Here is a 27,849-nt window from a genome sequence, read left to right on the forward strand (position 1 = left end):
AACCCTAATTCAATGTTTTCCTTGTACCTAAGATGAAAAAAAAAAAAACCATCGTACAGATACGTGTTTAGTTAGAAAATTTGACCGTAAATAATACAATTCTATTCACAAAATGCGCAATTCATTACATGTATTTATTGTGGTAACACAAAATTACGTAGTCAGTTGATTAGAATATTTTTATTATTTATTTACGTATATCCTCTTATATTTTCGTCTCTTATTCACAATACATACATACCCATATACCTACATATACACATAAATGAACTATTTTTATTTTTGTTTACTCAATTAATTTTTACACGGTTCGTTCGTTATTTAATTTCTTCAGATCTCTTTATTTCTCATTCTGCCATTTCCTATTTCTACACAATTTCTCTCTTCTTATCTGTATAAATCATCTACCCGTATCAATTGTCCGTATTTATTTATTTCACAATTTCTTCCCCCATTTTCTATTTGAAGCATATAATCCGTGTTGATATTAACACAACCAATAATCAATTCATTACGAAAATTCGCGTCACATTTGAGTTACAGGTCGATGTATTTATTGAATATTGTTTTAGATTGTACGAAATATTTTATCATAAATTTTCATACGACACATATTTCTTTTCATTCTAACATACGTTGAAGAGGATTTTACGATTTTTTTTTAATCGTGAATTTGTTCCTCATATGTGACACGCGTTTTATTCACGTTTCTTCTTATTTTTTTCATCTTCCTTTACATCTATTCATCAATTTTATGTTTTTCACATAAATTCGTACACATGAAAGAAAAGAACAGTCATTGTTTTCTATTATTCATTTTTTCCCTCGCACACTTATACATTATATTCTTTCACATTACACATTTCTTTATATTTATCGAAACATATATTACATGATAAATCTGATGTATATATATATATTATATGTTCTCACAAAAATCCAAAAATATCCTCTTGTTACATAACATACCTTATATGTTTCTTAACCATCATACTATTACATATATATGTTTTTCCTTCACGCGGTATAAATAAATTATATCATAGGCAACGTACATTCCTTTCTTACTGTAAATTGTTATTATAGTTTTCGGTTTTTCATATCAAATTTTTTTTTTTTTCAAATCACGGTCAAACAACTTGCACGCTATGCAATATCGATATATATATATATATACGTACCTTGAACGACAACAAAAACGTCATGAAGTAAATGGAATTAAAATATGACCGTAATATTGCCCTTTTACCTTGAGCCAAAAAAATTTGGTAACTACAAAACAACTATAAGTGTAGAATTTCATACACAAAAAGATAACACGCAGTCGAACGAAAAATAAGAACAATTTTTTCGATGCGTTAATGAGTTTCTTTTCTTTTTTTTTTTTTGTCTTCTTTTTGTTAATCATCTAGCAGAAAGCCGTTAATTTCTGTGTTTTATTTCTGGATTCGTATATGAAAATTAAATCGGTGTTTAGTGTCACTAATGAATTTCTTTTTTTTTTTTTTTATCAATGTTAGTAATGTAATAATAATGATAAAACAATTAACTCGAGGTAACTAATATAATAATTGTGACACAAATCCGCAGTGTCACAATCCCCGATAAAAAGCTGTGATAACAAAACAATAAATATGGGCAATATTTATATATATGTAAAATATACGACATATATAAAATATTTCTCACGTGACTAAACCTGACATTTTGTAACTAAACAACAACACCAAGCTTTGATTTGAACGTGTTAAAACATGCTTCCAAATTTAATTAATCATCGCTATGTGCTAATCAGTATATTATGTTATATTATATTATATTTACTACATATAACAACTGTAAGAACAACAAAAATAATAATAACAATACTATTATTAGGTGTATATAATAATTGCTTGAGAAACACAGCTCGTAACGTATTAAAGTTCTGTAGAAAAAATTTAATTCGTAAATAAATTTTTGTTGTCTGCTGTACGAACTAAAAGTAAAATCAATACTTGCAATTATTCAATTTTTGTAAATAATATTCGTACTTGTTCAATTTACGTATTTTGTGTACAATACAATTCTTGAATGATATAGTCGACCTTGTATCACGTAGAGCTGTGAATAACGTTTCCAATATCTGAGTAAACATGTAACTTTGAAAATTCAATGTCTTTATTTGGTTTTTCAAAATTTTTGTCGCTTCCTTCAACAACAGCATTCGCGTTTAATCGTTAACTCGCTATTCGGTTTTTACAACGATGTTTGTTCGTGCGTACAGCGTCGTCGTCCAAGCACGGACGTCCGAAGACCAAGTGTGGCGGATCTCGAGAATAGAATCAATGAACCCAGCACTCCTCTGCGAGACATCGGTCCAGGTGGACCCCCGCAAATCGTCCATGTCGAGGACTCGTATTCCGCCCGTGAAGGTGAGAACTTTTATCTATATATATATTCGCTGGCCCGTATTTGATTATAAAAGTAGTTGTGCCTCAAGATTTTTACCCCGGATCAATTTGTCGAACCAAGATTAAAGGCTGACGGCTTGCACAAGATATTTCTCTAGCTCTATGTTCCCATAATTGTCCGGAATCGATCAGCTGATCACGCGGACCGGCGCCATGTTGCTCACACGAACCTGCAAAGCAGCGTCGCCACATTCGCTGGCCCGTATTTAGTCATAAAAGTAGTTACTCCTCGTGTTTTTTACCCCGGATCAATTTGTCGAACGAAGATTAAAGGCTAACAACTTGCACAAGATTTTCCTCTAGCTCTATGTTCGCATAATTCGCCGGAATCGATCAGCTGATCATGCAGTCCGACGCCATGTTGCTCAGTAACCGCAGCGCGCTGCTTTTGTTATTCGAATCTGCCGTAACGAAATGCTACGAAAACGAACGAAATTTTTATTCTCATAATGAAATTCGTTTATCGGGGTTTCATCCCCAACTTGCCTCCGTTATTCGACTTATAGACATTCCGACTACGTTATTCCAGATTCGACGGCATACCTTACCGTACAGGTGGAAGGTAATCCGGCCCCAACGTTCAAGTTCTACAAGGGAATAACGGAGCTGATAGAAGGCGGTCGTTTCAAGTTCCTCACGGACTCCGAAACGAACACGATAACACTTTGCATGAGAAAAGCGAAGCCGAACGATGAGGGAACCTACAAAATTGTCATCAGCAACATCCACGGCGAGGATTCGGCCGAGATGCAGCTTTACGTCGGAGGTAATTAACTAATCAATTAATTAATTAAGATATCGCCGATTTTTCGCTACGTCTAGGCTGAATTTTCATATCCAAATAAAAATGAAAAAAAAAAAAAAACATTTGCTATATTTTCTCTCACTCAGACGCGAGTGGAAACGACTTCCGAGCCATGCTCAGGAAGAGGAAGTACCAAAAATGGGCCAGAGACGAGGGCGAACAGGAGAAAGTCGACCTCAAGGAAGTCGAGAAGCCAATTCCGGCGTTGAAGAAAGTTGAAAAGGTAAGTCGCTGCCGGCCATCGTTTTTACTATTCATATCGTTTCGGTATTGCTCCAAATCGCAGATTTATACTTATCCCCCGTAATCGAGTCGCTACTGTGTGGTGAATAGAAAAATAAAAATTACAAATTCCAAAACCCTCACGCAACTCAAGTTACGGTTAATTGAACCCAAGTTGCAAAGCATACGCCGTCTTAAAACTCTTCAATAATTTCCTCGCGCGTCAGACAAACCACACTTTTTTTCATCTTGTGACTTTATATTCGATTCGATGCAACTATTTTTGCCCCCGTTAAAAAAAAAAAAAAAAAAACGATACGTCTGAAATCGATATTTTGAGGCGTTGAAATAAATTTCCAACTGAAACTATCATACATTACGTAATAACCCCGTTAAGCGCATCGATGTTCGTCTATGTAAATTTTCTACATGTGTAACTTACAATGATCCATCCAAATATACATATATATGTATACATGTAAATGATACATAAATATGTAGGAAAATTGGCAGGTAACATATGAATTCTGTATATTATCGTTGGAAAAATTGGTCGTTATTACTGTTTTGCATATTACAGTATACGTTGATTAATCTTGCACCTTGTGTATGTAACGTGATGACTCATTATTGTAAATATTAACGTATATAAATCCCTATGTAACATGTTGTAAATTACATATCAACAGAGACGTATTCGTATAACTAACAGTGCATCGTATGCAAAAACGTCTCGTTATATCAGTGACGGGAATTACTTATCTACTCGAGGGTTTAATTTATACTATCGAAATTCAATGCACTTGGCAATTTAAAACACATGGCTGAAAATCCTTAAGTAAAATTACCAGGATTTTAAAACCGACGCTTGCGAATTTATGTATATAAATCAATCGCTGTGTCGCAAAATTTACTTTGACAAAATTATTGTCTATTGTAAGAGAACTCGCGTGATATTCGTCGAATATCGTTATTATCAATCACTGAAAGGACAAGCAGTCCGCTTGAGGCCAATGGCTGAGGGTGAAAATTGCAGACCGCAATGCGGGCTTAGGGTGAAAATGTCAAATAGCCTGTCTGTATTAGCCACGGAAAGGCAGCGAATCGCATGAAACTGGCTGGTATGAGGACGATGGTGAGATAGCGATCATCGCCGAAGGAGAGGAAGTCGCTCGTATTCCTATCGGCAAGAAAATGGACTCTAACTGGAGCTGGTTGAAGGTTTTTTAATCAACGAAATTAAACACAAAATCGATAAATATATGCAGTTTTGCAATTCTTCTGGAAATACTCGGTATTTGTTTATTTATTTATTTTTTTTTCACATTTTATTCGTTACGTTACTTGTGATTTGTGTCATTTTTGCATCAAAATTTTACCCGACTACGTTGATATTTGTATTTAGTTGTACTCGGGTGATTTTTAACAAATCATCTTTCTTCCCCTTCGTATTTTGTGTCCTACATCTGTTCGAGATTCCGTTATCGAAATTGTTTCAAAATAAAATTTCAACGAAAGATATTGACGATTGTTTAGTAGAAGGAATCCAGTCGAATTGCAAAACGATTTAAATAAACATTCCTAATTAATATTCCTAAAGATTCATCATCTTAATTCTCAACACCTTATTATCAGTACTCGAAATTGGTTTAAATTGAAAATAATCATTCCTTAAACACATTATCCCGGATTATAAGGGATTTTAAAAATTGATTATTAAAATAACGCAATCATATCATGGGTTTAAAAAGTATCGCTATAGGAAACGATGAGCCTCCATGAAAGAGTTGGCGTTGATATTAGTCCATTTCATTTTTTTTTTTATCTCACCAACAACCGTATAGTGCTCTTTCAAATTCTACTCTTAATACAAGTTTTATAACTTTTAGTATCCAGTAGATTGACGAATTCACTCATACTTTACCTACTTACCACGCTGAACGTTACCACTGTTAAATTAAACATATTCACACGAAACTTTGTCGACTTCCCATAAGAAAGAAACAAAAAAAAAAAAAAAGAGAAAAATTTAAGAAATATAATCACCAATTATTATTATACATACGCACATTACCTTTACACTAATTCGTCAATTAATGATTCTCATCTTCGGTCTAATGAATCACACCATAAAAATGAAATTAAAACATTGGAGTAGAATTGTTTCTTTCGTTTTGTTCAAATAACGGGAAAAAGTTAATAATTCTTTGCAGTTTTTCTCCTCGTTTCTTAGTCCTTTGTCTTGGAGTTTTAGATTCGTCAGGTCGTTGGCGTTCTGTCGTGATATGGGCAAGAAAATATTATACACCCTTTTCGTTGATGTTTTAATTTTAATTTTTTTGTTTTTTTTTTATTCAATTTTTTTCTCGTCACTTTAATCTATACGCAACATCGTCGTAACTGAAATGGAATGATGGATTGTCCACAAGCTTTTGCATATTGTGTTTCTTGTTTAACTTTTATTTTCTCACTGTTTACAATTTGTTTGTTTATTCGTTTGTTCTAACGATTTTTTATTTTACAAAAATGTATAATCGTTTTTTCTATTATTTATTGATTTTTTTCGTCTGTTTTACTTTTCGCACCCTCGTCCAAATTTCCTATTGATACTATTTTTTTCGTTTTCAGCTAGGTACGTACGTGAATTAAAAATTGAAAAATAAATTTTTTCACCTCCTTAACGGAGGGTCATTGGATTGTTTATACTTTTTGCAACTAACTCTTAACACAAATATAATTTCCATCGTGCAGACCACCTGATATTATATACCTGATAATCCCTGTGACATTATCAATTAATTTTTAATACCCAACAAGAATTTATAACCGAGAGTGTGCGAAGTGAAGAGTGATTAAGTGTGCAGCTTCAGGCAGCGAAATGAGGCCGACATGTGCAGACGGCATCTCCGATCTTGGTAGAAGCCGCGTTTTTCAATAAGTGATCAGCTTCCTCAGCTAGCCTCATTCCGGTTTCGACAAAGCTTCGACGAGCCTCGAAATCGAAGCTTTTTCAATCCCATCAGCAACAGGAAACGAAGTACCTCCTACACGATTTATTTGTAGATTAAAATCGGTACATAATATACGTATCAGCTTCTTATTCGCGGAGAAACATTTGACTTTTACTTACATTTTATTATACATTCAGTATATGTATTAAGAACGCCAAGTTTGGCGGATTTTTAAAAATTGACAACTCGGATCATTTTACAGCTTTGGATTTTTACACACTAAAACGAGTATTACGAACATTAGACGGTACCTTCAAGATATTTATCAAGAGCCCTGCTGCTCTTTGCATAAATTTTTAGATAGCGGTAGTATCCATAGACCAGCAAAGAACGGTTTCAAATTTCAAATATCGAACGCCGTGCTAGTCTTGGGATGCAACATGGCGGCGCTCTGGGCGATCAGCTGACGTCGGTTTTCGGTCAATTACGCGAATATCGCTACATAAAAAATTTCACGCAAGCTGTTAGATGTCCGTTGTGCTAGATTCTATTCACACGGAGTTAGATGTGGTGCGAAAACGACTTTACCAGTTAATTACGATCCGGTTACAGTGTGAGCATATTTCTCTCTGGTTGTCGATACTTCGGATTCGAGCTGTCGCGCATGCACGTTACGCCTTTAAGCTGATGCATCTGATTTTGAGCGATTTACATACGAGAATCTAAGAGCTTAACCGTGATGGAGGCTCATCTTTAATAGCCACGAAAAACCCCCGGCTCATTCCACTTACATTTTTTCAATTTTTTGTTTTTCTTTCATTTTGATCTTTCATACCATCAATCACTGAACGCTGACCGATACAAACTGAGCGATTTCATCGATTTGGGTTGAATGTCCGGTTTTTTCGAAACAACTAATATTATTGCTATTGATAATACCTGGTCGCCGCCTCTTTTTCACCATTACTGTATGGTTAAAACTTTACTCTGGTAACGATCTTTTGTTTCTTCTATAGAAAATTAAAAAATAGATACAACGAACATCCGAAGCAGATTGTATCGGCAGTAACTAAGTGCAGTCCCGCATCCTAAATTGTCCGTCACTAACTAAACGATACATATAATACGTTTTTCTTCTCATGTCAGATTATTTAAATACATGTATATATACGTATATAATACTTACAGATAATGCTTCGTCTCACTTCTTTCTTTATCTCTCATTCTAAAATTATTTTTACCATTAACGTTGTCACAGTCAGTCAGGCAGATAGTCAAATGTGATAATGTTCATTCCGAGAACAAAATTTTTTGATGTCAAACACCCTTTTCATGAAATACCTGTACCTGTGTTCCGGTCACTATGTTCAGCGTAGCGTAAATTTTTTTTCTGTTTCATCAAAATTTCTCACACCGAAAATTTCTAAAAGTATTTTTTCAAGTTTCTTTATAAAATTGCGAATTACGTTAAAGGCAAATTAGGAAATATCAAGTACGTATTCAAATTCTTGAAACGAAAGAAAAAAGCAATTAATGGAAGTAAATCAATTTAATAAACTTTTTACAATTCACACTTTATATCACAACAATCACGTCGATTATACAACTTAAGCCTATCTTACTGTGCAAACGCCAATTACAAAGCACTAATATCGCTCATATAATTAAAAAAAAATATACCAATATAAAATATAAACAAACCATCTATAAAAAAAATTATTTTATGCATAAAAAAAAAAAAAAAAAAAACAAATAAATAAATGAAAGCATTACCTATAAGTTTAAAAAAAAAAAAAAAATGTCGCAGTAAAATGTCCCCTGGAATACCGAATCACCGTTTCGATAACGAATAACGAAAGATTTTCTTTCGTTTGAAAAAAACTTACTATAATCGAGTTGAACTTGAAAGTGAAATTAACTTAGTTGACAATGTGATATAAAAATAACTTGCGATTTGAACACGGCAAATCGGTATTCGTCAAGGGTTTTAAATATGGGAACTTTTGTTCCCTGTATGTACTAACATGTTATGTGTGTGTGTATATCGCGCATGTAGGACGTCTTCGATATCCAGCGCAGGCCGAGCTTGCCGGAGGTAATTGGTGATGACTGGCCAACGCTAATGATACGAGAAAAAGAGAAGGTTCGCTCAAAAAAATAGAAACAAGAATCAAAAATAAAACAAAACATAAATAAGAATTGGCTAAATATTTCGAGCTTCATTTTCATTTTTTTTTGTTTTTTTTTTTTTATCACCACGTTATACCAATTTATGTTTCGAACTATCATAATAAGGACAATGATAATATCGGTGTCAATAACTAACAATAAACTAATTCACTCAGCTAATAAACCCATTAAAAAAAAAAAAAACAGATCCCCTTGTCTCAAGCCTCTAGGGCAAAATTGTTCGCTGCGGGTTAATTTTTTTTTTTTTTTTTTTCGGTTGAAGGTTAAATTTTGTTCTTTTCGATTTTAAAAAAACGGTGTAAAATTATTTAGGCAACGTTATCAGACAATGAACCGTTTTTCCCGCGGTTTGGGATGCGGGTTAAGGCTTTTTTCGAATTACTAAATACCTAACTCCTCCTTCTGCTATTGCTAATTGAATATACCTACCCTAACCTATTGGGAACAAAAATCAGAACAAGACAAGGCAATATGGCGCTGAAGAGACAATCAGCTGATCATTTTCTGTAAATTATGCAAGTACCAAGTTATCAAACACCTTGTGCTAGCTGCTGTGCAGTAATTTTGTTACATCGAGTGAAGAACTTGACAAATAATCCCTCATATACTTAAATACGTTTCGATTGAAGTCTTTTAGCACCAAATCACAGGACGCCATATTTCCGCCCCAATAGAACACGGTTTTTTTCCCGTCTGCAGTGAATTTTTCAATTTTACACAGCATAGGTTTTGAATCACTTTTCTTGCTTCGTTGACAGTTTTATTGTCATGAGGAATCGTACTGTTGTAATCCTCAGCTCTCGTTGTGCGGTCGCGTTTTAAACTTGACGACTCACATTTTGAGTTTCTGTTTTTCTGCACTGCACTTTCAGCATCTTTCAATAACTTTTTGCCCATATTTTACCTTATTTCGTTTTTTTATAAATTTTCAGTTTCTCATTTTCGATTAATTTCTGTCTTTAGTTCCATGTTCGTATATTGTATGTTATTTATTACATAATGTCATTTATAATTTGGTGTGATTTCGATATAAATATTCTACAACATAGGTTGTCTACGTTTTTAGATAAGATACGAACGATATGTGTAAAAGAGATTTGTCGCATGTTGTTGGTATATTTATTAATTTATTCAAAAATTATTTTCGATATCGTGACTGCATCAAGATGAAATAAATAAACTAATTATTGTATAAATGACGAGGTTCAGTTACTATTGGTTGTAATCGGAGAAGCTTCATTTTCAGACTGAAGAAAAAAAAAAATTGTTTTAATCATCGATCGTTGACTATATCGGTAAAATAAACAATTTTTCAAGAAAGTCCAAACCTCTTGTACCGCTGAACTTTTTCGCTGGCCAAATAAATGCAGTGTCTTTTTTTTTATAGAACAATTACAACGTAACCGAACTTCGGACATTTCTTAATCTGTCACGCTTTTTACTTTTGTAATTCTTCGTTAATGTTGAGTATCGTGTGTATGCTCGTCCATTGTTGTGCATCTAGTAGAAATAATTTTGCCGAGAGTGTGTCGAGATGGTTCGCGAATATTCGTTGTTCGTTTTTGAACTGTTGTTCGTTGCACACGGTATAAATTTTAGTCTAGTCCTTACACGACGTATATATACCACGTTTTGGGTGACTGGGAGTGTGTTTCTTATTTCTAGACTGTAATTGGATGTCGTAGGCCTTCCCTGGCCGAATTAATACCCGACTGGCCAATCCTGCACCACTTCGACAAACGGGAGGTTGGACGAACCATCGCTAGATTACGATTGATATTACATTTTGTTTCATCGTCAGTTGTCTGTGTAAACTGCAGTAGAATCACACCATCATCATCTTCTAATTCTACGTCCATTTATCACGAATCTTATTTTCTCTTCTATTGTGATAAAAAAATTTCACACGTTATTCAAAGTTCAAACTTTTCATACGATGTGTCAGCCGGCTCTTCATCGTTATTTCACGTAATTCTTTCGTTGTCTTCGAAACAATTACTTTCGCATCGTATTTCCTCACAGTTATTCTTCTTTTATTTCAACTTTATCGTATTCGTCATCTTCTTCATCCTTTTATTCTTCTTGTTTCAGTTAACGTCATTGTCTTCGATGTTGTATGGTATAATCGATGTATCTCTATATCCACAACACAGATCATCATTTCGTCAATTTTATTGTTCAGCATCGAAATCGAACGAGATCTTTGAATTTTCAAATCCACTTGTCGATTTTTCTTTTACCTTTTTCTTTTTCTTTTTTTTTACCCTAATTTTTGCTGAACAGCAAAATTCAATTTTGACATTTTTTAAACGATATCGGAACATCATCGTCACTGTCTTACTTTTATTCAATAACATCTCTTCCGCATCGATATGGATATTGTAAACTATATTTACTTCGTACATATTTATTCTGACGACTGGTCACACCATTCCACAATCGATCTAACAAAATCGAGCATGCCTCTGTCTGGATGTTTCGCAAAACAATTAATAGTCGAGTAGATAAACCATCCCCGGAACACGTTCATCCATATTTCGGACTTCGTTTTCCAATTTTTAATTTTTATCACAATTTTTAACACTTTTACTTTTGTAGGCATATGGACTGTTTCAAGCCTACAACATCTTTGCGTATATGAGAAATTTTCAAATTACGCACCCAATTTTATTGCGTACATGCGCAATAACCGCAACGAGTTGTTATACATCTTAAGCGAGCGAAATGAAGTTTTTTTTTTTCATCGTTTTTACAGGTGGAATTTTTTAGAAAATTTTGGCGACAATTCTCACGCATTATGTACTGTTTCATCGGCATCATTGTTACTTGATATATATATATTTATATATAGATGTATATTTCTAATATTCATAGGTCAATTTATGCGCCGAACTAATTCTGTGATTTTTCTTTTTTTCATTCTTTTTTACGAACGTACAGAAACCAGAATCCTTCCTGAAGCCCCTCGTCGATCAGTACGCCAAGGAAGGAAAAGACAAGAAGGTCGTTTTCGAGGCAAACTTCACTAAACCAAACTGCAAGCCGAAATGGTTTTTCAGGAAAGATGTAAGACCTGATTTTTTCAAATGATAATTTGTTTGCCAAAAGTAAATGGAATAAATCTACTGTTTCCACTGACACAATACGCACCTGTTTTTCTATTTTCTACAACAGGAACTCTTCGCCAGCGCGAAGTACAAGTTCAAAAATGAAAACGACTCGTATCAGCTCATCATCACCGGACCGAAAGTTGACGATACTGGAAAATATACGATTGATATTAGCGGGGTTTCATGCACCGCCTTCCTTACTGTCGAAGGTAATTGTTATACATTATTTTTTATGGTAAATTTACAGAAAAACGAGGAGGAAAGTCAATTGGCACTAATTGAATAACACATATTTCCAGAACCTGATCCAACCTACTCATTCACCAAGCCATTGTCGAAGAAAACGAGTGGCTTCACTCTACACGAAGCTTACATGGAGTGCCAGGTCAGTTCCAGCATGGCCAAGGTGTCCTGGTGGAAAGGAAAGGTCAAGTTAGACGTGAGTATCCATCGTTGGAATTGCACATTGATCTGAAATTGGAAAAGAAACTAATGGAACGAAGATTTTCCTCCAGGACGACGATAACATGAGCATTTCGAAGGACATGTCCGGCGTTTGTCGGTTGACTATAAAAAGTGCGAAACTGTCGGACAGCGGAGAATACAGCTGTAAGATCGAGAAACAGACCGACAAGACAGACACAGTTCTCACGATTGTCGGTAAGTGAGGATAAGGTCAAAATATAGAACTGAATACCATGTTAGTGATGTTGAGATCATGGGTTCATTCGTCAACCTAATCAATATCTTATCTTCGTCGCAGAATATCCCTACAAATTCGTCAAGGTTCTTAAGCATCAGCAAATGGTCGAAAAAGACACCATCACTTTGGCCTGTGAACTGGACGACGCTGCTGGTGATGTCAAGTGGTTCAAGGGAGACCAGGAAATAAAGCCCGACAAACGGTTAGTCGTGTATTACCAGTGAGATAGTTTGGTGAAAGGCGCAGAGTCTATGCTTTACAAAAAATTTTGTAACTCGTACCTACAGAATTTGAAAATGAAAATTGCGCACCTCCGTGTATATGTTTTTCATGTTCTTTTTCAGCGTTCAAATCAAGGTTGACGGTCGGAAACGCAAGCTCATCATCAAGGATGCCAAGGTGACAGACGCAGGGATGTATTCGTGCGTCAGTAATGCGGATAAGACAGAGGCGGAAATCACTGTCAACTGTGAGTTTTTAAACTGTGTCTTAGCAAAATAAAACCGATATAACTATTCCATCACGATTATAAGTTTAACCGCAATCACGAACCTTCTTTTTTCCTATTCAAAAACAGATTTGAACCGGTTCAACAAGAAGCTGAAGGATACGGTTGCCATTGAGCGAGAGAAGCTAGTGTTGGACGTTGAGCTTCAGGACCAAACGGCGCCGGCTGAGTGGCTCTTTAACGGAAAGCCAATCGAGCCAAGCGAGAGGGTTGAGATCAAGAATCTGGGTGGAGGAAAGCACCAGCTAGTATTTAACAAACTGGAAATGGAAGACGATGGTGAGATCACCTGCCAAAGTGGGCAACTATCCAGTGCCTGTCACCTTACCGTCAAGAAAGGAGAGAGCAAACCGATCATCGACGTACCCGACAAGATCGAAGGCGCTTGCAGCGCTCCTCTCGTATTCGTAGTGCCTTTCAAAAGTGAGTCGTTTTGCTAATTATCATTTTTAAAGTTCATAAGCTACGTTGCTATTCAATCATAAAAATGAAATATTGTTTTTGCAGTTGATGGCACCAAGCAGACACCAGTCGAGGCGAAACTTCTCAAGGACGGTAAGCCACTGCCACTTAAGGACGTCGAGATCATCGTTGGCGACGATAAAATAACGTACAAGATAAAGAAACCGAGCAGAGATCAAACCGGACCGTATCAAATCAAAATTGGAAACGGACAGGGCGAGGAAGTCAAGGATGTACACATCAATATGCAAGGTAAGAAAAAATAGGATGTTACGAAACGGGTAGCCCGACTAATTGGAGATTATACTTTTGACTGGATACTGCCAATTACACTGGTTTCATACTCTACAATAACTTTCAATAATTATCTTCAGACGTCCCATCGCCTCCGACGGACGTGGACGTCAAGGACGTCTTCCAGAGCTCCTGCGTGGTTAGTTTTAAACCGTCGAAGGACGACGGTGGTTCTCCGATAACGAAATACGTTATCGAACGTCTCGACATGAGCTTGAAATCGCAGTGGGCAAATGTTGGGGAGGTGATGCCAGGCGAAAAGTGTGTCTACAAAGTAGAGGACTTAGTACCCAAAAAAGAATACAGATTCCGAATTGTTGCCGTCAACAAACTTGGCCCCAGTGAACCTGCCAACTTTGCCAAGCCCATCCTGGCCAAGGATCCTTGGGGTAAGTTTCAGCATTGCTTGCATACTTTCAAATTTGTGTGTCACAGTTTCGTGTGAGCGGCTTATAACTACTCCAGAAGTCAGAGGAACACTATAAAAAAAGTTTTGTCAAATCGCTTGAAATCACTCCAAATTACGTAAAATCATTTGAAGATACCTGAAATCACATGAAATCAACTGAAATCATAAAGTCTTTTGAAGTCTTAAAGTCAGGTACACTCAACTTCAAGCTTTGTTTTGCAAAAGACAACGAGGAATCAATGCTGCTATTCTAATGTTCATCATCTGATAACAGACGAGCCCGGGAAGCCCGGAAACGTCGAGGTGGTCGATTGGGACAAGGACCATGCAGACCTGACGTGGACGAAGCCGGAGAGCGACGGCGGTGCCCCGATAACTGGCTACATTATCGAGTACAAGGAGAAGTTCGGCAAGGAGTGGGTCAAGGGCAAAGAGATTGAGGGTGACATAACAAAGGCAACTATTGATAAGCTGAAGGAAGGCACGCAGTACGAGTTCAGGATCCGCGCGGTTAACAAGGCTGGACCAGGAGAGCCATCAGACGCTACCAAACCGATAATAGCGAAATCTCGCTTCGTCAAGCCCTACATAATCGGGGACCAGCTGACCAATCTGATCGTTAAGAAGGGCCAGGTCATAAAGTACGACATCAAATTCGGCGGTGAGCCTGAACCCGAGGTGCACTGGTTCCTCGGTGAAAAGGAACTCATTCCCGACTCAGCCGAGCGACTTACAATCGACAAGTACGAACGCAATAGCGTACTGACCGTTCGAAAGACAACCAGACCTGATTCTGGAAAGTACAAAATTGTTCTCACCAACGGCTCCGGCACCTGCGAAAGCGTCGCTGACGTCGTGGTTCTGGGTAAGCTTTTTGAAACTTGAATTTAAAGTGCTGTACTGCTACTTCGTCTGACACAATGGCTGAATAACGTGTTCGGAATTGGGAAGGAAGTCATTTTTATTTTCGGATTTATTTTTAATTACACGTACGGGATTTTACAGACAAGCCAACCCCGCCCAAGGGACCGTTGAAGGTAGAAGAGGTGCGGTCCGATCACGTCAAGGTTAAGTGGGAGAAGCCAGCAGACAACGGAGGTACCGATGTGACTGGTTATGTATTGGAAAAGATGGACTTGGAAACTGGAAGATGGATACCAGCCGGAGAAGTTGGTCCGGACAAGGATACGTTTACGTTCCAGGGTCTGACCCCGAAGAAGAAGTACAAGTTCAGGGTAAAAGCTGTTAACAAAGAGGGAGAGTCCGAGCCATTGGAAACGGACGAAGCTATCGTCGCGAAGAATCCCTACGGTTTGTATTTGACGGTTATTTCAAGTTGTCGGCTTATTGCAGCCGAGATTCTAACCGAGTGCTTGATCGATTTTTTGTTTGTGCGTGTCCTCTAGACGAGCCTAGCAGTCCTGGTAAACCGGAGATCATTGACTACGACAACGTCAGCGTTACCCTCAAGTGGGCAAAGCCCGAGAATGACGGTGGTCGACCAATCAGTCACTACACCGTTGAGATGAAGGACAAGTTCGCTCTAGATTGGTCGGAGGTTCTAAAAACCTCAGATGCCAACCCCGAGGCGAAGGTCGAGGGGCTCAAGGAGAAAATGATCTACCAGTTCCGTGTTCGTGCTCACAACAAGGCTGGGTCTTCAAAACCGAGCGAACCGACCGACAATCACCTTTGCAAGCATAAGAACCGTGAGTAGATATTGGATGTTTTCATTTTGGACAAAATTCAAATTAACATCGAGTAATTCCGATTCTCTTTTTCAGTGAAACCACGCATCGATCGTACAAATTTGAAGTCGGTGACCATAAAGGCGGGAAGGTCGCACAAATGGTCGGTCGACGTTATTGGCGAACCTCCTCCAAAAACAACATGGATTTGGCGGGATGATATACCTTTGACAAATACGGAGCGTATAAAGATAGACAACGTTGATTATCACACGGATTTCAGTATAATAAATGCAGTGAGGAAAGACACTGGTAAATACACCATCATAGCCGAGAATGTCAACGGAAAGGACCAGGAGACAGTTGAGCTGACAGTGCTCTGTAAGTTTGAGATTTTCCACTTCTCTGCATTTCAGATTTTTCTTTTCATCAAGTTCTGACAAGTCTTCTATTTTCTTCACTCCAGCCAAACCAAGCCCGCCAAAGGGTCCACTGGTCGTTTCGGACGTGACAAACACGACGGCGAAGCTCAAGTGGGAAAAACCGGAGGATGATGGAGGCTCGCCGATAAAAGAATATGAGGTCGAAAAGATGGACACCAAAACTGGGAAATGGATACGAGTTGGCAAAGTTCCCGGAAATGCGACAAGCCCTGAGCTCGACGTGACGGGACTGAATCCCGGCAGTGAATACAAGTTCAGAGTAACCGCCGTCAACGACGAGGGTGACTCCGAGCCTTTGGTAACAGAGAAGGGAACAATCGCCAAGAATCCATTCGGTAATAATTTTTTATCAACATTTACATTCAATGTGGGCACAAGGTAGATGAACTATATGAGTACAACACCTTTTAATGCTTTACAGACGAGCCATTGAAGCCCGGAACACCGGAAGTCACCGACTATGACAACGAGTCGGTGTCTTTGAAGTGGACTGCCCCAAAATCGGACGGTGGTGCGCCGATCGAGAAGTATATAATCGAAAAGAAGGACAGGTACAAGCCGGACTGGGAAAAGGCCATTGAAGTACCCGGCACTGAGCTTTCGGGAAAAGTACCGGACCTCAAGGAACTTGGGGAATATCAGTTCAGAGTCATTGCTGTGAACAAGGCCGGACTTTCCCCGCCCTCGGACGCTTCAAAGACGCAGATCTGCAGATACAAGGCTTGTAAGTGTGCATTGGACTTGTGTGTTTTAAATTCTAAACGTACCTACCTTCAGCCCAATTTTAATCCTCAATTTTTTCCCCCTTAAGTGAAACCGAGAATTGACCGCACAAACTTAAAGCCAATAATTGTTCGGGCTGGTAAAATGATAAAATACGACGTTGACGTGCGAGGCGAACCACCACCGGAGATAACTTGGTTCCACGTCAAGACCGAAGTAAAGTCGGGAGGAAACGTTCAGATCGTGAACGTAGACTATAACACCAAAATAACCATCACTGATTCCGTGAGAAAGAATACCGGTGTCTACAAGATCCTCGCTGTCAATGCTCATGGCCAGGATGAGGCCGAAGTTGAAGTCACCATTTTGTGTAAGCAGATCGCAATTAGCTGTAGACAATGCACCAATCGATATCTTTCGAAAGTTTTCATTTCAATTGTCCCCGATGATTTCAGCCGCTCCAGGAAAACCGAAGGGACCACTTAAGGTGTCCGACGTAACGAAGAACGGCTGCAAACTCAAGTGGGATAAGCCAGATGATGACGGCGGTAAACCGATCAAAGAATACTTGGTTGAGAAGCTCGACAAGTCGACCGGTCGTTGGGTACCGGTAGGTCGCACTTCAGAGCCTGAACTGGAAGTAAAGGGCCTGCAAGATGGCCACGAATACGAATTCCGTGTTAAGGCTTTGAATGAAGAGGGAGAATCTGAACCGCTACAGACGGACGGTTCGATAATTGCGAAAAATCCATACGGTAAGGAAGTTTGTTCCCAAATTTATTGAAGATTAAGTAACAAGTTCATCTTTATAAGCCTTCACGTTTAACTTTACTGTGAAGTATATAGGAAGTAACGATTTTTTTGTATTTGTGTAGACGTTTCCGGAAAGCCGGGTACACCCGAAATTGAAGACTGGGACGTTGACCGAGTTGACCTCAAATGGGAGCCTCCGAAGAACACCGGTGGAGCACCGATAACTGGGTACATAATTGAGAAAAAGGAGAAGTTGAAGAGTCACTGGGAGGAAGCTGTGGTGACGAACACACCGGAGACGAAAGTGCGGGTTCCAGATTTGAAGGAAGGATCAACGTACCAGTTCCGAGTTCGCGCCGTTAACAAAGCTGGACCGTCGGAGCCCAGTGATCCAACAAAACCGCACGTGGCGAAGGCTAGATACCGTGAGTTGATCAAGAGTTGGATTTCCCATCACTTTGAGAAGAATTATTTAATAAAGTTGATTTTAACCACTGCCCTTTGTTTTCCTATGCTCAGTTAAGCCACATATCAACCGCGAGAAGTTGCACAACATCAAAGTGCGAGCGGGTCAGATAGTGAAAATCGAGACCGACGTAAAGGGAGAACCTCCACCAACAATCACATGGAGCTTCAAGAACAAGGTCCTCGAAACAAGTGCGAACGTGAAAGTCGACAACGAGGACTACAACACAAAGATTCAGCTCTCGAACACGAGCCGCAAGGCGACTGGCAAGTACATTGTCAAGGCCGTTAACGACTCTGGAGCTGACGAGGCGGAGGTCGAGGTTACCATCCTGGGTAAGTATTTTTTTTTCCTCGTAGTTTCTCGATTATTATCCACGTCTTCCTTGCGGTATACAAAAGTGTAAATTCTTCTTTAGACAAGCCCGAAAAACCGGAAGGTCCGTTGGAAGTTACCGACGTTCACAAGGAGGGATGTAAACTCAAGTGGAAGAAACCGAAGGATGATGGTGGCCTTCCTCTGACCGGATATATCGTCGAGAAGATGGATGTCACCAGTGGACGCTGGGTACCAGTTGGAGTCATTGACCCCGATAAACCGGAGCACACAATAACCGGACTTGAACCTGGCAAGAAGTATGAGTTCCGCGTAAAGGCCGTCAACGAGGAGGGCGAGTCTGAACCTCTTCAAACGGATGCCGCTATTCTGGCCAAAAATCCATACGGTAATTAGAACTTAATATCACGATCAACTGATCATGAACCACAGAAAAAAAAAGTCTGAATAATGTCCCCATTTTCTTTTGAAGATGCTCCATCGGCACCGGGTCTTCCAGAGATCATCGACTGGTCTGAGAACATGGTGAAACTGAAGTGGGAACCACCAATAAGAGACGGAGGCGCACCGATTACCGGTTACGTGATTGAAGTCAAGGATAAATTTGGAACTGCCTACGTCAAGGCTGCCGAAGTCCAGGGGCCCGTCTGCACGGGTACTGTTCCTAAACTTGTGGAAGGAAATCAATACCAGTTCCGCGTACGAGCTGTAAACAAAGCTGGACCAGGAGAACCCAGCGAAGCGACGAACCCACACACGGCTAAGCCTCGTTGGCGTAAGATTTTTTACCATATTGAATAGAATATGTAGAATTGATGAATTCAAATATGATGATATCGACTTGTTCAGTGCATATCCAACTTTAACGGGAAGCTATATGTGATGATTCAAAACTTTGATTTGATTCAACAGTGAAGCCGCACATCGACCGAACGAACCTTCAACCGGTCACCGTGAAGGCTGGTCTCACCGTCTCTCTGGACATCAATATAATCGGTGAACCTGCCCCGACTGTTACCTGGTACTTCAAAGACCAGGAAATTACGACGGCCGATCAACTCCGCATCGATAATATCGACTACAACACCAAGTTCTGTATATTGCGAGCAAATCGGTCAATGACCGGAAAATATGTGATCAAAGCGAAGAACGAGGTCGGCGAAGACACAGCCGAAGTTGAGATCACGGTTCTCGGCAAACCCTCGAAACCAGAGGTAATGTATTTGTAGAAAATCTGGATTGAACATTAGTTGAAGAATGCTGTTTCGAGAAAATACACACTCGCCTTCTCTTTCAGGGTCCACTCGAAGTGTCGGACATCACAAAGCACGGCTGCAAGCTCAAGTGGAAGAAGCCAGAAGATGACGGAGGCACTCCGGTCGAATACTACGAGATTGAGAAGCTGGACCCATTGACCGGTCAGTGGATACCATGCGGTAGATCGACTGAACCTGAGGCGAATGTGACGGGTCTTCAAGAAGGAAAACCGTACAAGTTCAGAGTTAAGGCGGTGAACAAGGAAGGAGAGTCCGAAGAGCTGGAGACCCTAAGACCAATCATCGCCAAAAATCCGTTCGGTAAGTTGCGGCTGGTTACTTGCAAAAAGTGAAAGAGGTCACTGGAGGACTCGAGAACACTGTAAGACTAACGATATTTATCTCTACTTTCAGACGAACCCGGCAAACCTGGTCGCCCAGAGCTCAAGAACTGGGACAAAGACTTCGTTGACCTTGCCTGGTCTCCTCCGTCTGATGACGGTGGAGCACCGATCGAAAAATACATCGTACAAATGCGCGATAAGGAAGGCAGGCAGTGGGTTGATGCTGCAACTGTTCCTGGAGATCGCCCGGCGGCTAAAGTCACCAATGGAATTCAGGAAGGACACGAGTACGAGTTCCGTGTCGTTGCCGTCAACAAAGCCGGACCTGGTGAACCCAGTGACACTTCAAAGAGCGTTGTCGCTAAACCAAGATTCTGTAAGTTCAGTTCGTTGATACGAGAAGATGCATATTTTTTTGTTCATGACGAATACAGAATATTAATTTTTATTATTCACGTCTTTCGTTGCAGTGGCTCCGCGTATCGATCGCAAGAATCTGCAAAAGAAGACCATGCGAGTTGGACAACTACTGCGTATTGAAGCTGACATTCAGGGTGAACCCGCGCCAGTCGTTACCTGGAAGCTCAAGGACATTGTGCTGAAGAGCTTGGACCGTTTGAAGATTGAAAACGAGGATTACCACACCACATTCATCTTGAACAAAGTGAAACGTTCTGACACTGGAACTTACACCGTAATTGCTAAGAACGACAGTGGCACAGACCAAGTTGATGTCGAAATTGAGGTTCGTATTTAACAGTAAAATAATTTGGAAGGTCCGACCAGCCGGATATTCATTGTCAACTTGTATTCCCTAGGTATTGAGCAAGCCAGGAAAGCCCAAGGGCCCACTGAACGTTTCTGACGTAACAGCGCAGGGTTGTAAATTGAAATGGGACAAGCCCGAAGATGACGGTGGAGAGCCGGTTGATCACTACGTCATCGAACGTATGGACACCGAATCAGGTCGCTGGGTGCCATGTGGAACGAGCAAAACTCCGGAGGCAGAGGTGACAGGGCTCAATGAAGGAAAGGACTACCAATTCCGGGTTAAGGCCGTTAACGCTGAGGGAGAATCTGAGCCTCTCGAAACGACGATCCCAACCACCGCCAAAAATCCATACTGTAAGTATTGTGCAAGAATGTGCTTTCAAACGTGGTTGAGATATAGTTGCAAAGTTTTGTATAAGAACTATAAGAAATTTCAAATGACCCTTGATTTTGTCATTAGCCGAACCCGACGCGCCTGGTAAGCCAGAGCTCAAAGACTGGGACAAGAATCACGTGGATCTCAAGTGGAAGGCGCCAAAGAATGACGGTGGAGCTCCAATCGAGAAGTACATAATCGAGAAGAAGGACCAATATGGAAAGTGGCAAAAGGCCGCTGAAGTACCCGGCAACAAGACGGAGGGTAAAGTAGGAGATCTGGTTGAGGGTCAAAAATACCAGTTCCGAGTCAAGGCTGTGAACAAGGGAGGTCAGAGCAAGCCTAGCGAGCCCAGTGAGACCCTGACAGCAAAGGACCGTTATGCGGCTCCAAAGATCGACCGCAGCACGCTGAAGGACCTGACAATAAAGGCTGGAAACCACGTGAAGCTCGACGTTAAAGTCAGTGGTGAACCACCACCAACGAAGACCTGGTACTTAAAGAAGGTCAAGCTGCAAGACGGTGACAACGGAGTGAGCATCGAGGTCGAAGACTACAAGACGAGGTTCGTTATCGGATCAGCAACCAGATCTCATTGCGGAACGCTCACTCTGAAGGCGGAGAACAGTTCCGGAAAGGACGAGGCATGGATCGAAATAACGGTCCTTGATAAGCCCAGCAAACCAGAGGGACCGCTCAAGGTTTCTGATGTACACAAGGAGGGATGTAGCCTTAAGTGGAACGAGCCCAAAGATGACGGCGGATCGCCCATCGAGCATTATGTCGTTGAGAAAATGGACACCGACACCGGCCGCTGGATACCCGTCGGTAGGACCAAAGAGCCAAAAATGGACGTCGAGAATTTGGTGCCTGGAAAAGAGTACAAATTCCGCGTCGCTGCTGTAAACGCTGAGGGAGAATCCGAGCCGCTTGAAACCGAGCACGGAATTATTGCTAAGAATCCGTTCGGTAGGTTGGGAAGTCTAAAGAGTTCGCAATCGTTGCCTTGGTTTTCAGGTTTTTGTAATGATTTGTCTTTTTGCAGACGAACCCGGAGCGCCTGGACGCCCCGAGGTAACAGACTGGGACAGGGATCATGTAGACCTGAGATGGACTCCGCCAACGAAAGATGGCGGATCTCCAGTCACCGGTTACTTGATCGAGAAGCGAGAAAAGGGAAGCGGCCGCTGGTTGAAGGCCGGTGAAGTACACGGGCCCGAGTGCAAAGGACGAGCCGACAACCTCGATGAGGGTGTAGAATACGAATTCCGAGTAAAAGCCATCAACGCCGCTGGACCCGGTGAACCTTCAGACGCCAGCAAATCGATAGTCACGAAGCCTAGAAGATGTGTGTATCTATATAATGCAGTATAATCGTGTTACCGTTGCCTTAGATCAATTTTTGATGTTCTTGCCTGTTCTTTACAGTGGCTCCGAAGATCGACAGACGCACTTTGCGTGACTTGACTGTGCGCGAAGGCGAGCCGTTCTACTTCGACGTTAAAATCACCGGAGAACCAGCGCCTGAGATTGAGTGGGTACTAAACAGTAAGAGCATACAAATAACCACCTACCGCAGAATCGAGGATATTCCCTACAACTCCAAGTTCTTCAACGACAAACCCGAACGCAAGGACACTGGAGTGTACAAAATCACCGCTGTTAATCCATACGGCTCTGACAGCGCTGAGGTCGAAGTAACTGTTGTCTGTAAGTATTGCTACGCTACTTTTTACAACACATGCCCACAAACTCTGCGAAAAATTCTTTATGAATTTTACAAATTCATGGTGGAAATCTCTGAGCCTATCTATTTTTGTAGCGAAACCAAGCAAACCGGAAGGACCCTTGGACGTGTCTGACGTGCACAAAGACGGTTGTACGTTGAAGTGGAAGAAACCGAAAGACGATGGTGGAGAACCACTTGAGGGATATCTGGTCGAGAAGTTTGATCCTGACACAGGAATATGGCTGCCAGTAGCCAAAACAGTGAATCCCGAGCTCAAGGTAGACGGACTGATTCCAGGACACGAGTACAAGTTCCGCGTCAAGGCTCTTAACAAAGAGGGAGAGTCGGAGCCGCTCGAAACCCTCGGATCCATTATCGCCAAGGATCCGTTCAGTGAGTTTCTTAAATAGTTTGGCTTAGTTAGTTATAATTTAACGAGATATTCTAATGTTGGAACTTGTGTATCTAATTTATTTTTCCCCACAGCCGTGCCAGGAGCGCCTGGTGCTCCAGAGCCTGTTGACTGGACCGCGAATCAAGTTGATCTTGAATGGAAGGAGCCAGTAACAGATGGAGGATCTCCGATCACAGGATATATAATCGAAAAGAAGGATAAGTACAGTACCATGTGGGAAAAGGCTCTGGAGACGAGCAGTGCACATCCCGCAGCTCAAGTCCACGGTTTGATCGAAGGAAACGACTATCAATTCCGCGTTATAGCAGTGAACAAAGCTGGACAATCAATACCCGGTGAAGCCAGCAAAACATTCACCGCCAAGCCTCGTTACCGTAAGTCTTTCTCTAAACCTTCATCGCCTGTGAAATAGTTGTATACTCTTCAATTCAAGGGACAAAAAATTGATAATCTCAACCTTTCTGTAGTGGCTCCAAAGATCGACAGGCGCAATTTGCGCGATGTAACTCTTTCCGCCGGAGCTTCCCTGAAGTTCGATGCCAACGTGATCGGTGAACCTCCACCACACATCGAGTGGCGTCACGGTGCTATCCCGTTGTACAGTGGAAAGAGCGTCACTGTAGACAACGCGGACTACAACACTAAACTGACAATCCGACCTGTGAAGCGTGGAGATACTGGGGAATACACAGTAACAGCAAGCAACAACTCGGGAAGGGACAGTGTGACCATAAATGTTATAGTCACCGACAAACCAACGCCACCAGAAGGTCCTCTTCAAGTTTCCGACGTCCACAAGGAGGGATGCAAACTCAAGTGGAAACGCCCAGAGGATGATGGAGGCACCCCCATCGAGTATTACCAAGTCGATAAAATGGACCCTGAAAGTGGTTGCTGGGTTCCATGTGGACGCTCCACTGAGCCTGGTCAGTATTATCTTCGAGTAAGATTGGAAGTGGAGATCTCATTGTCTTTATCCAAGCTAATCTTTATTGTTTATGTATTACAGGATTTGAAGTAACCGGCTTGACTCCTGGAAAAGAGTACTTGTTCCGCGTTGCCGCAGTAAATGCTGAGGGCGAATCGGAGCCGCTGGTAACCGAGCACGCGACCGTCGCTAAGAATCCATTCGGTAAGAATGTCTATCAGACCCTGTGACACACTGTTCCTTACTTTTTTGAAAGTACAACCAGTACACCTTTTTAAAAGTATATATAAGTAAATTCTGCTTGTGTGTCACAGACGAGCCTGGAAAGCCCGGAAACCTGAAGGCGACAGACTGGGACAAGGATCACGTCGATCTGAAGTGGAACCCGCCAATAGACGACGGAGGATCACCGATAACGGGCTACATAGTGGAGAAGAAGGACAAGTATGGCGAGTGGGAAAAAGCCCTGGAGGTGCCCGCTGACCAGACCAAGGCAACGGTGCCAGACCTGATCGAGGGTCAGCCGTACGAGTTCCGTGTTCGTGCGGTAAACAAAGCCGGACCCGGTGAGCCGTCGGATGCAACACCGACGATAATTGCCAAGCCACGCAACCTGGCGCCGAAGATCGACCGCACATACCTGATTGACATCAGAATAAAGGCAGGACAGAATTTCTCGTTCGATGCAAAGGTAACAGGAGAACCGATGCCGACCACAAGATGGATACTTCATGGAAAGGACGTCAGGACTTCGGATCGTGTGAAGGTAAAGAACGTTGACTACGGAACATCTCTTAACGTCCGAATGGCGACGAGGGAAGAATCCGGAAAGTACACCGTTACTGCGGAGAATATAAACGGAAAGGATATCGCCTACGTCGAGGTTACCGTCCTTGACAAGCCAAGCCCACCCGAGGGACCTCTTAAAGTATCCAATGTTCATGCCGAGGGTTGTAAACTGTCGTGGAAGGAACCACAGGACGATGGAGGACAGCCGATCGAAAAATACGTTATTGAAAAAATGGATGAAGCTTCTGGACGATGGGTACCAGCCGGTGAAACCGAGGGACCACAGACCTCACTTGAAATCGACGGCCTCACTCCTGGACACAAGTACAAGTTCAGGGTACGCGCTGTTAACAAGCAAGGGAAATCCGAACCGCTCACCGCGTCGCAGAGTATCGAAGCTAAGAATCCATTCGGTAAGATATGAGAATTGATTTTTTTCCGGAAGTTGAGAATTGTGAAAGTATTAGAGTACTATTTTTTGATAAAAATATTCCAATTTTCCGCAGACGAGCCAGGCAAGCCCGGAACACCGACGATTCGTGACTACGATAAGGACTTTGTTGAACTGCAATGGGATCGTCCTGAAGAAGACGGTGGATCTCCCATAACTGGATACGTTATTGAAAAACGTGACAAGTTCAGCCCGAACTGGGAGAAGTGCGGAGAAGTAGACGGAGACGTGAACCGCGGTAGAGTAAACGATCTAATTGAAGGTACAGCCTACGAATTCCGTATCAGAGCCGTGAACAAAGCTGGGCCTGGCGAACCGTCAGATGCAACAAAACCACACATCGCGCGGCCAAAGAACCGTGAGTAAAATATTCTTTGTCTCCCAGATATATTTTCGCTTTGTATTCTTGACACCACTTTGTCATATCTTTCATATAGTGCCGCCAAAGATCGACAGGACCTTCTTGCTGGATATCAAAGTCCGAGCTGGAGGTTTGTTCGACTTCGATGTACCAGTAATCGGTGAACCCCCACCATCCAAGGAATGGACACTCAGGGGAGACGACGTAAACAGCAACCCCCGCGTCAAGATTGTGAACGAGGATTACAACACAAAGCTGCGTTTGATAGATGCGAAACGGTCCGATTCAGGGGTTTACACACTGACCGCGCGTAACATAAATGGAAAGGACTCTGCCACAGTAAACGTGACGGTCCTGGACATACCACTGCCACCGGAAGGACCTTTGAAGGCCGAAAACATTACCAAACATGGCTGCGACCTTGCGTGGAGACCGCCGAAGGACGACGGTGGATCCGAGATTCTTTACTACGCGGTTGAGAAAATGGACACAGATTCGATGCGATGGGTCCCAGTCGGGGAAGCACCATCGACGAGAATCAGGGCCGACCATTTGATCGAAGGCCACGATTACACCTTCCGCGTACGCGCGGTAAACAAACAGGGTGAGTCCATACCTCTAACCGGGCAGGAAGCAATTACAGCCAAAGATCCGTTTGGAAAACCAGACAAGCCCGGAATCCCCGTGGCCACGGACTGGGACAAAGATCACGTGGATCTGGAGTGGCCGGCGCCGAAGAGAGACGGAGGTTCTCCTATAACGAGTTACATTATCGAGAAGCGCCCGAAGTTCGGTCAGTGGGAAAAGGCCGTTGAAATACCTGGGAACAAGACCAATGGCACCGTTCCTGACCTCACCGAAGGCCAGGAGTATGAGTTCCGAGTGATCGCTGTTAACAAAGGTGGCCAGAGTGAACCATCTGAGGCCTCGCTGCCGATCGTAGCTAAACCCCGCTTCTACGCGCCAACGTTCGACAAGCATTTGCTAACGGACCTCGTTGTCAAGGCAGGACACAAGATCTTGTACGACATACCGATCGACGCATCGCCCAAGCCCACCGCGAAGTGGACCATCAATGGTAAGCCGGTCGAGGCTGATGCTCGGCACGATATTTACACCACCAACACTACCACCACCTTTGAAATACCGTTCGCCGTTCGTTCGGACACTGGGCGCTACACTCTGACCCTGGAAAACGATTCTGGAAGCTGCAGCGCCAGCGCTACTGTAACCGTTCTTGACAGACCAGCTCCGCCTGAATCGCCGTTCGTCGTTGATGGTATTACAAAGGAAAGCTGTCATCTCGCGTGGAGAGCTCCTCGCGACGATGGAGGAAGCCCCATTCTCCATTATGTTATCGAAAAGATGGACATGACTCGCGGCACTTGGTCCGATGCTGGAATGAGTACGACCTTGAACCACGAGGTTGTAAGGCTCGTTCACAAGAAGGAATATCTCTTCAGGGTTAGGGCCGTTAACAATATCGGAGAGTCCGACCCGCTCGAGACACCGAAGAGCATCATTGCTAAGAACGAGTTCGATGAACCCGACGCGCCTGGTAAACCACAGGTTAGCAATACGTTTTCATTCTTAGTTAGAGTACTTACTAGATTAACAAATTGAACAGTTATACGATTTTTAGAGTCACGTATTTAACTAATCGTGTAAATTGTTAGATAAACCAGGTAAGGATTTCGCTTTTTCACTTCTTTTGTGAGTTAATTCGTGAGTTAAGTCAGTCAAACCAGAACATTTAGTTGAAATAAGGCTGAATTCAAGTCCTACTACTAACTTTGTACCAATGATTTGATGTATTGTACCAATGATGTATTACGTATTTCCAAAAGTTCTTGATTGTAAGTGATGCTAGTTCAGAACTTGAAGATCACTGTTACATCTTTTGCTCGAGAACA

General features: G+C 41.6%; 1 protein-coding gene across 15 annotated transcripts in view; it reads left to right on the forward strand.

The window, feature by feature from the left end:
- The window catches only part of LOC107226829 (twitchin), a 76,786-nt gene that overhangs the window by 36,471 nt on the left and 12,466 nt on the right, over window positions 1-27,849 (forward strand). For 10 of the 15 annotated variants that reach the window (XM_046741282.1, XM_046741284.1, XM_046741286.1 and 7 more), the window contains 39 exons: window positions 2,267-2,414; window positions 2,983-3,219; window positions 3,345-3,481; window positions 11,562-11,687; window positions 11,796-11,940; window positions 12,031-12,170; window positions 12,247-12,391; window positions 12,495-12,636; window positions 12,779-12,903; window positions 13,012-13,365; window positions 13,450-13,656; window positions 13,779-14,087; window positions 14,382-14,972; window positions 15,113-15,418; window positions 15,514-15,816; window positions 15,892-16,176; window positions 16,262-16,573; window positions 16,660-16,962; window positions 17,050-17,331; window positions 17,417-17,716; window positions 17,837-18,139; window positions 18,234-18,515; window positions 18,599-18,904; window positions 18,989-19,291; window positions 19,429-19,730; window positions 19,814-20,093; window positions 20,187-20,492; window positions 20,587-20,861; window positions 20,935-21,241; window positions 21,348-22,232; window positions 22,309-22,611; window positions 22,692-22,973; window positions 23,086-23,385; window positions 23,479-23,781; window positions 23,875-24,333; window positions 24,417-24,539; window positions 24,650-25,537; window positions 25,631-25,933; window positions 26,013-27,505. In XM_046741282.1, the coding sequence (XP_046597238.1) occupies window positions 2,267-2,414; window positions 2,983-3,219; window positions 3,345-3,481; window positions 11,562-11,687; window positions 11,796-11,940; window positions 12,031-12,170; window positions 12,247-12,391; window positions 12,495-12,636; window positions 12,779-12,903; window positions 13,012-13,365; window positions 13,450-13,656; window positions 13,779-14,087; window positions 14,382-14,972; window positions 15,113-15,418; window positions 15,514-15,816; window positions 15,892-16,176; window positions 16,262-16,573; window positions 16,660-16,962; window positions 17,050-17,331; window positions 17,417-17,716; window positions 17,837-18,139; window positions 18,234-18,515; window positions 18,599-18,904; window positions 18,989-19,291; window positions 19,429-19,730; window positions 19,814-20,093; window positions 20,187-20,492; window positions 20,587-20,861; window positions 20,935-21,241; window positions 21,348-22,232; window positions 22,309-22,611; window positions 22,692-22,973; window positions 23,086-23,385; window positions 23,479-23,781; window positions 23,875-24,333; window positions 24,417-24,539; window positions 24,650-25,537; window positions 25,631-25,933; window positions 26,013-27,505 (12,900 nt within the window). Of the gene's footprint in view, window positions 1-2,266; window positions 2,415-2,982; window positions 3,220-3,344; window positions 3,482-4,566; window positions 4,702-8,487; window positions 8,575-11,561; window positions 11,688-11,795; window positions 11,941-12,030; window positions 12,171-12,246; window positions 12,392-12,494; window positions 12,637-12,778; window positions 12,904-13,011; window positions 13,366-13,449; window positions 13,657-13,778; window positions 14,088-14,381; window positions 14,973-15,112; window positions 15,419-15,513; window positions 15,817-15,891; window positions 16,177-16,261; window positions 16,574-16,659; window positions 16,963-17,049; window positions 17,332-17,416; window positions 17,717-17,836; window positions 18,140-18,233; window positions 18,516-18,598; window positions 18,905-18,988; window positions 19,292-19,428; window positions 19,731-19,813; window positions 20,094-20,186; window positions 20,493-20,586; window positions 20,862-20,934; window positions 21,242-21,347; window positions 22,233-22,308; window positions 22,612-22,691; window positions 22,974-23,085; window positions 23,386-23,478; window positions 23,782-23,874; window positions 24,334-24,416; window positions 24,540-24,649; window positions 25,538-25,630; window positions 25,934-26,012; window positions 27,506-27,849 lie in introns of all 15 variants that reach the window. The other 5 variants (XM_046741283.1, XM_046741271.1, XM_046741272.1 and 2 more) reach the window with 1 other exon arrangement.

This window comes from Neodiprion lecontei, chromosome 5, assembly GCF_021901455.1.
Source record: "Neodiprion lecontei isolate iyNeoLeco1 chromosome 5, iyNeoLeco1.1, whole genome shotgun sequence".
In the NCBI taxonomy this organism is placed as follows: Eukaryota; Metazoa; Arthropoda; class Insecta; order Hymenoptera; family Diprionidae; genus Neodiprion; species Neodiprion lecontei.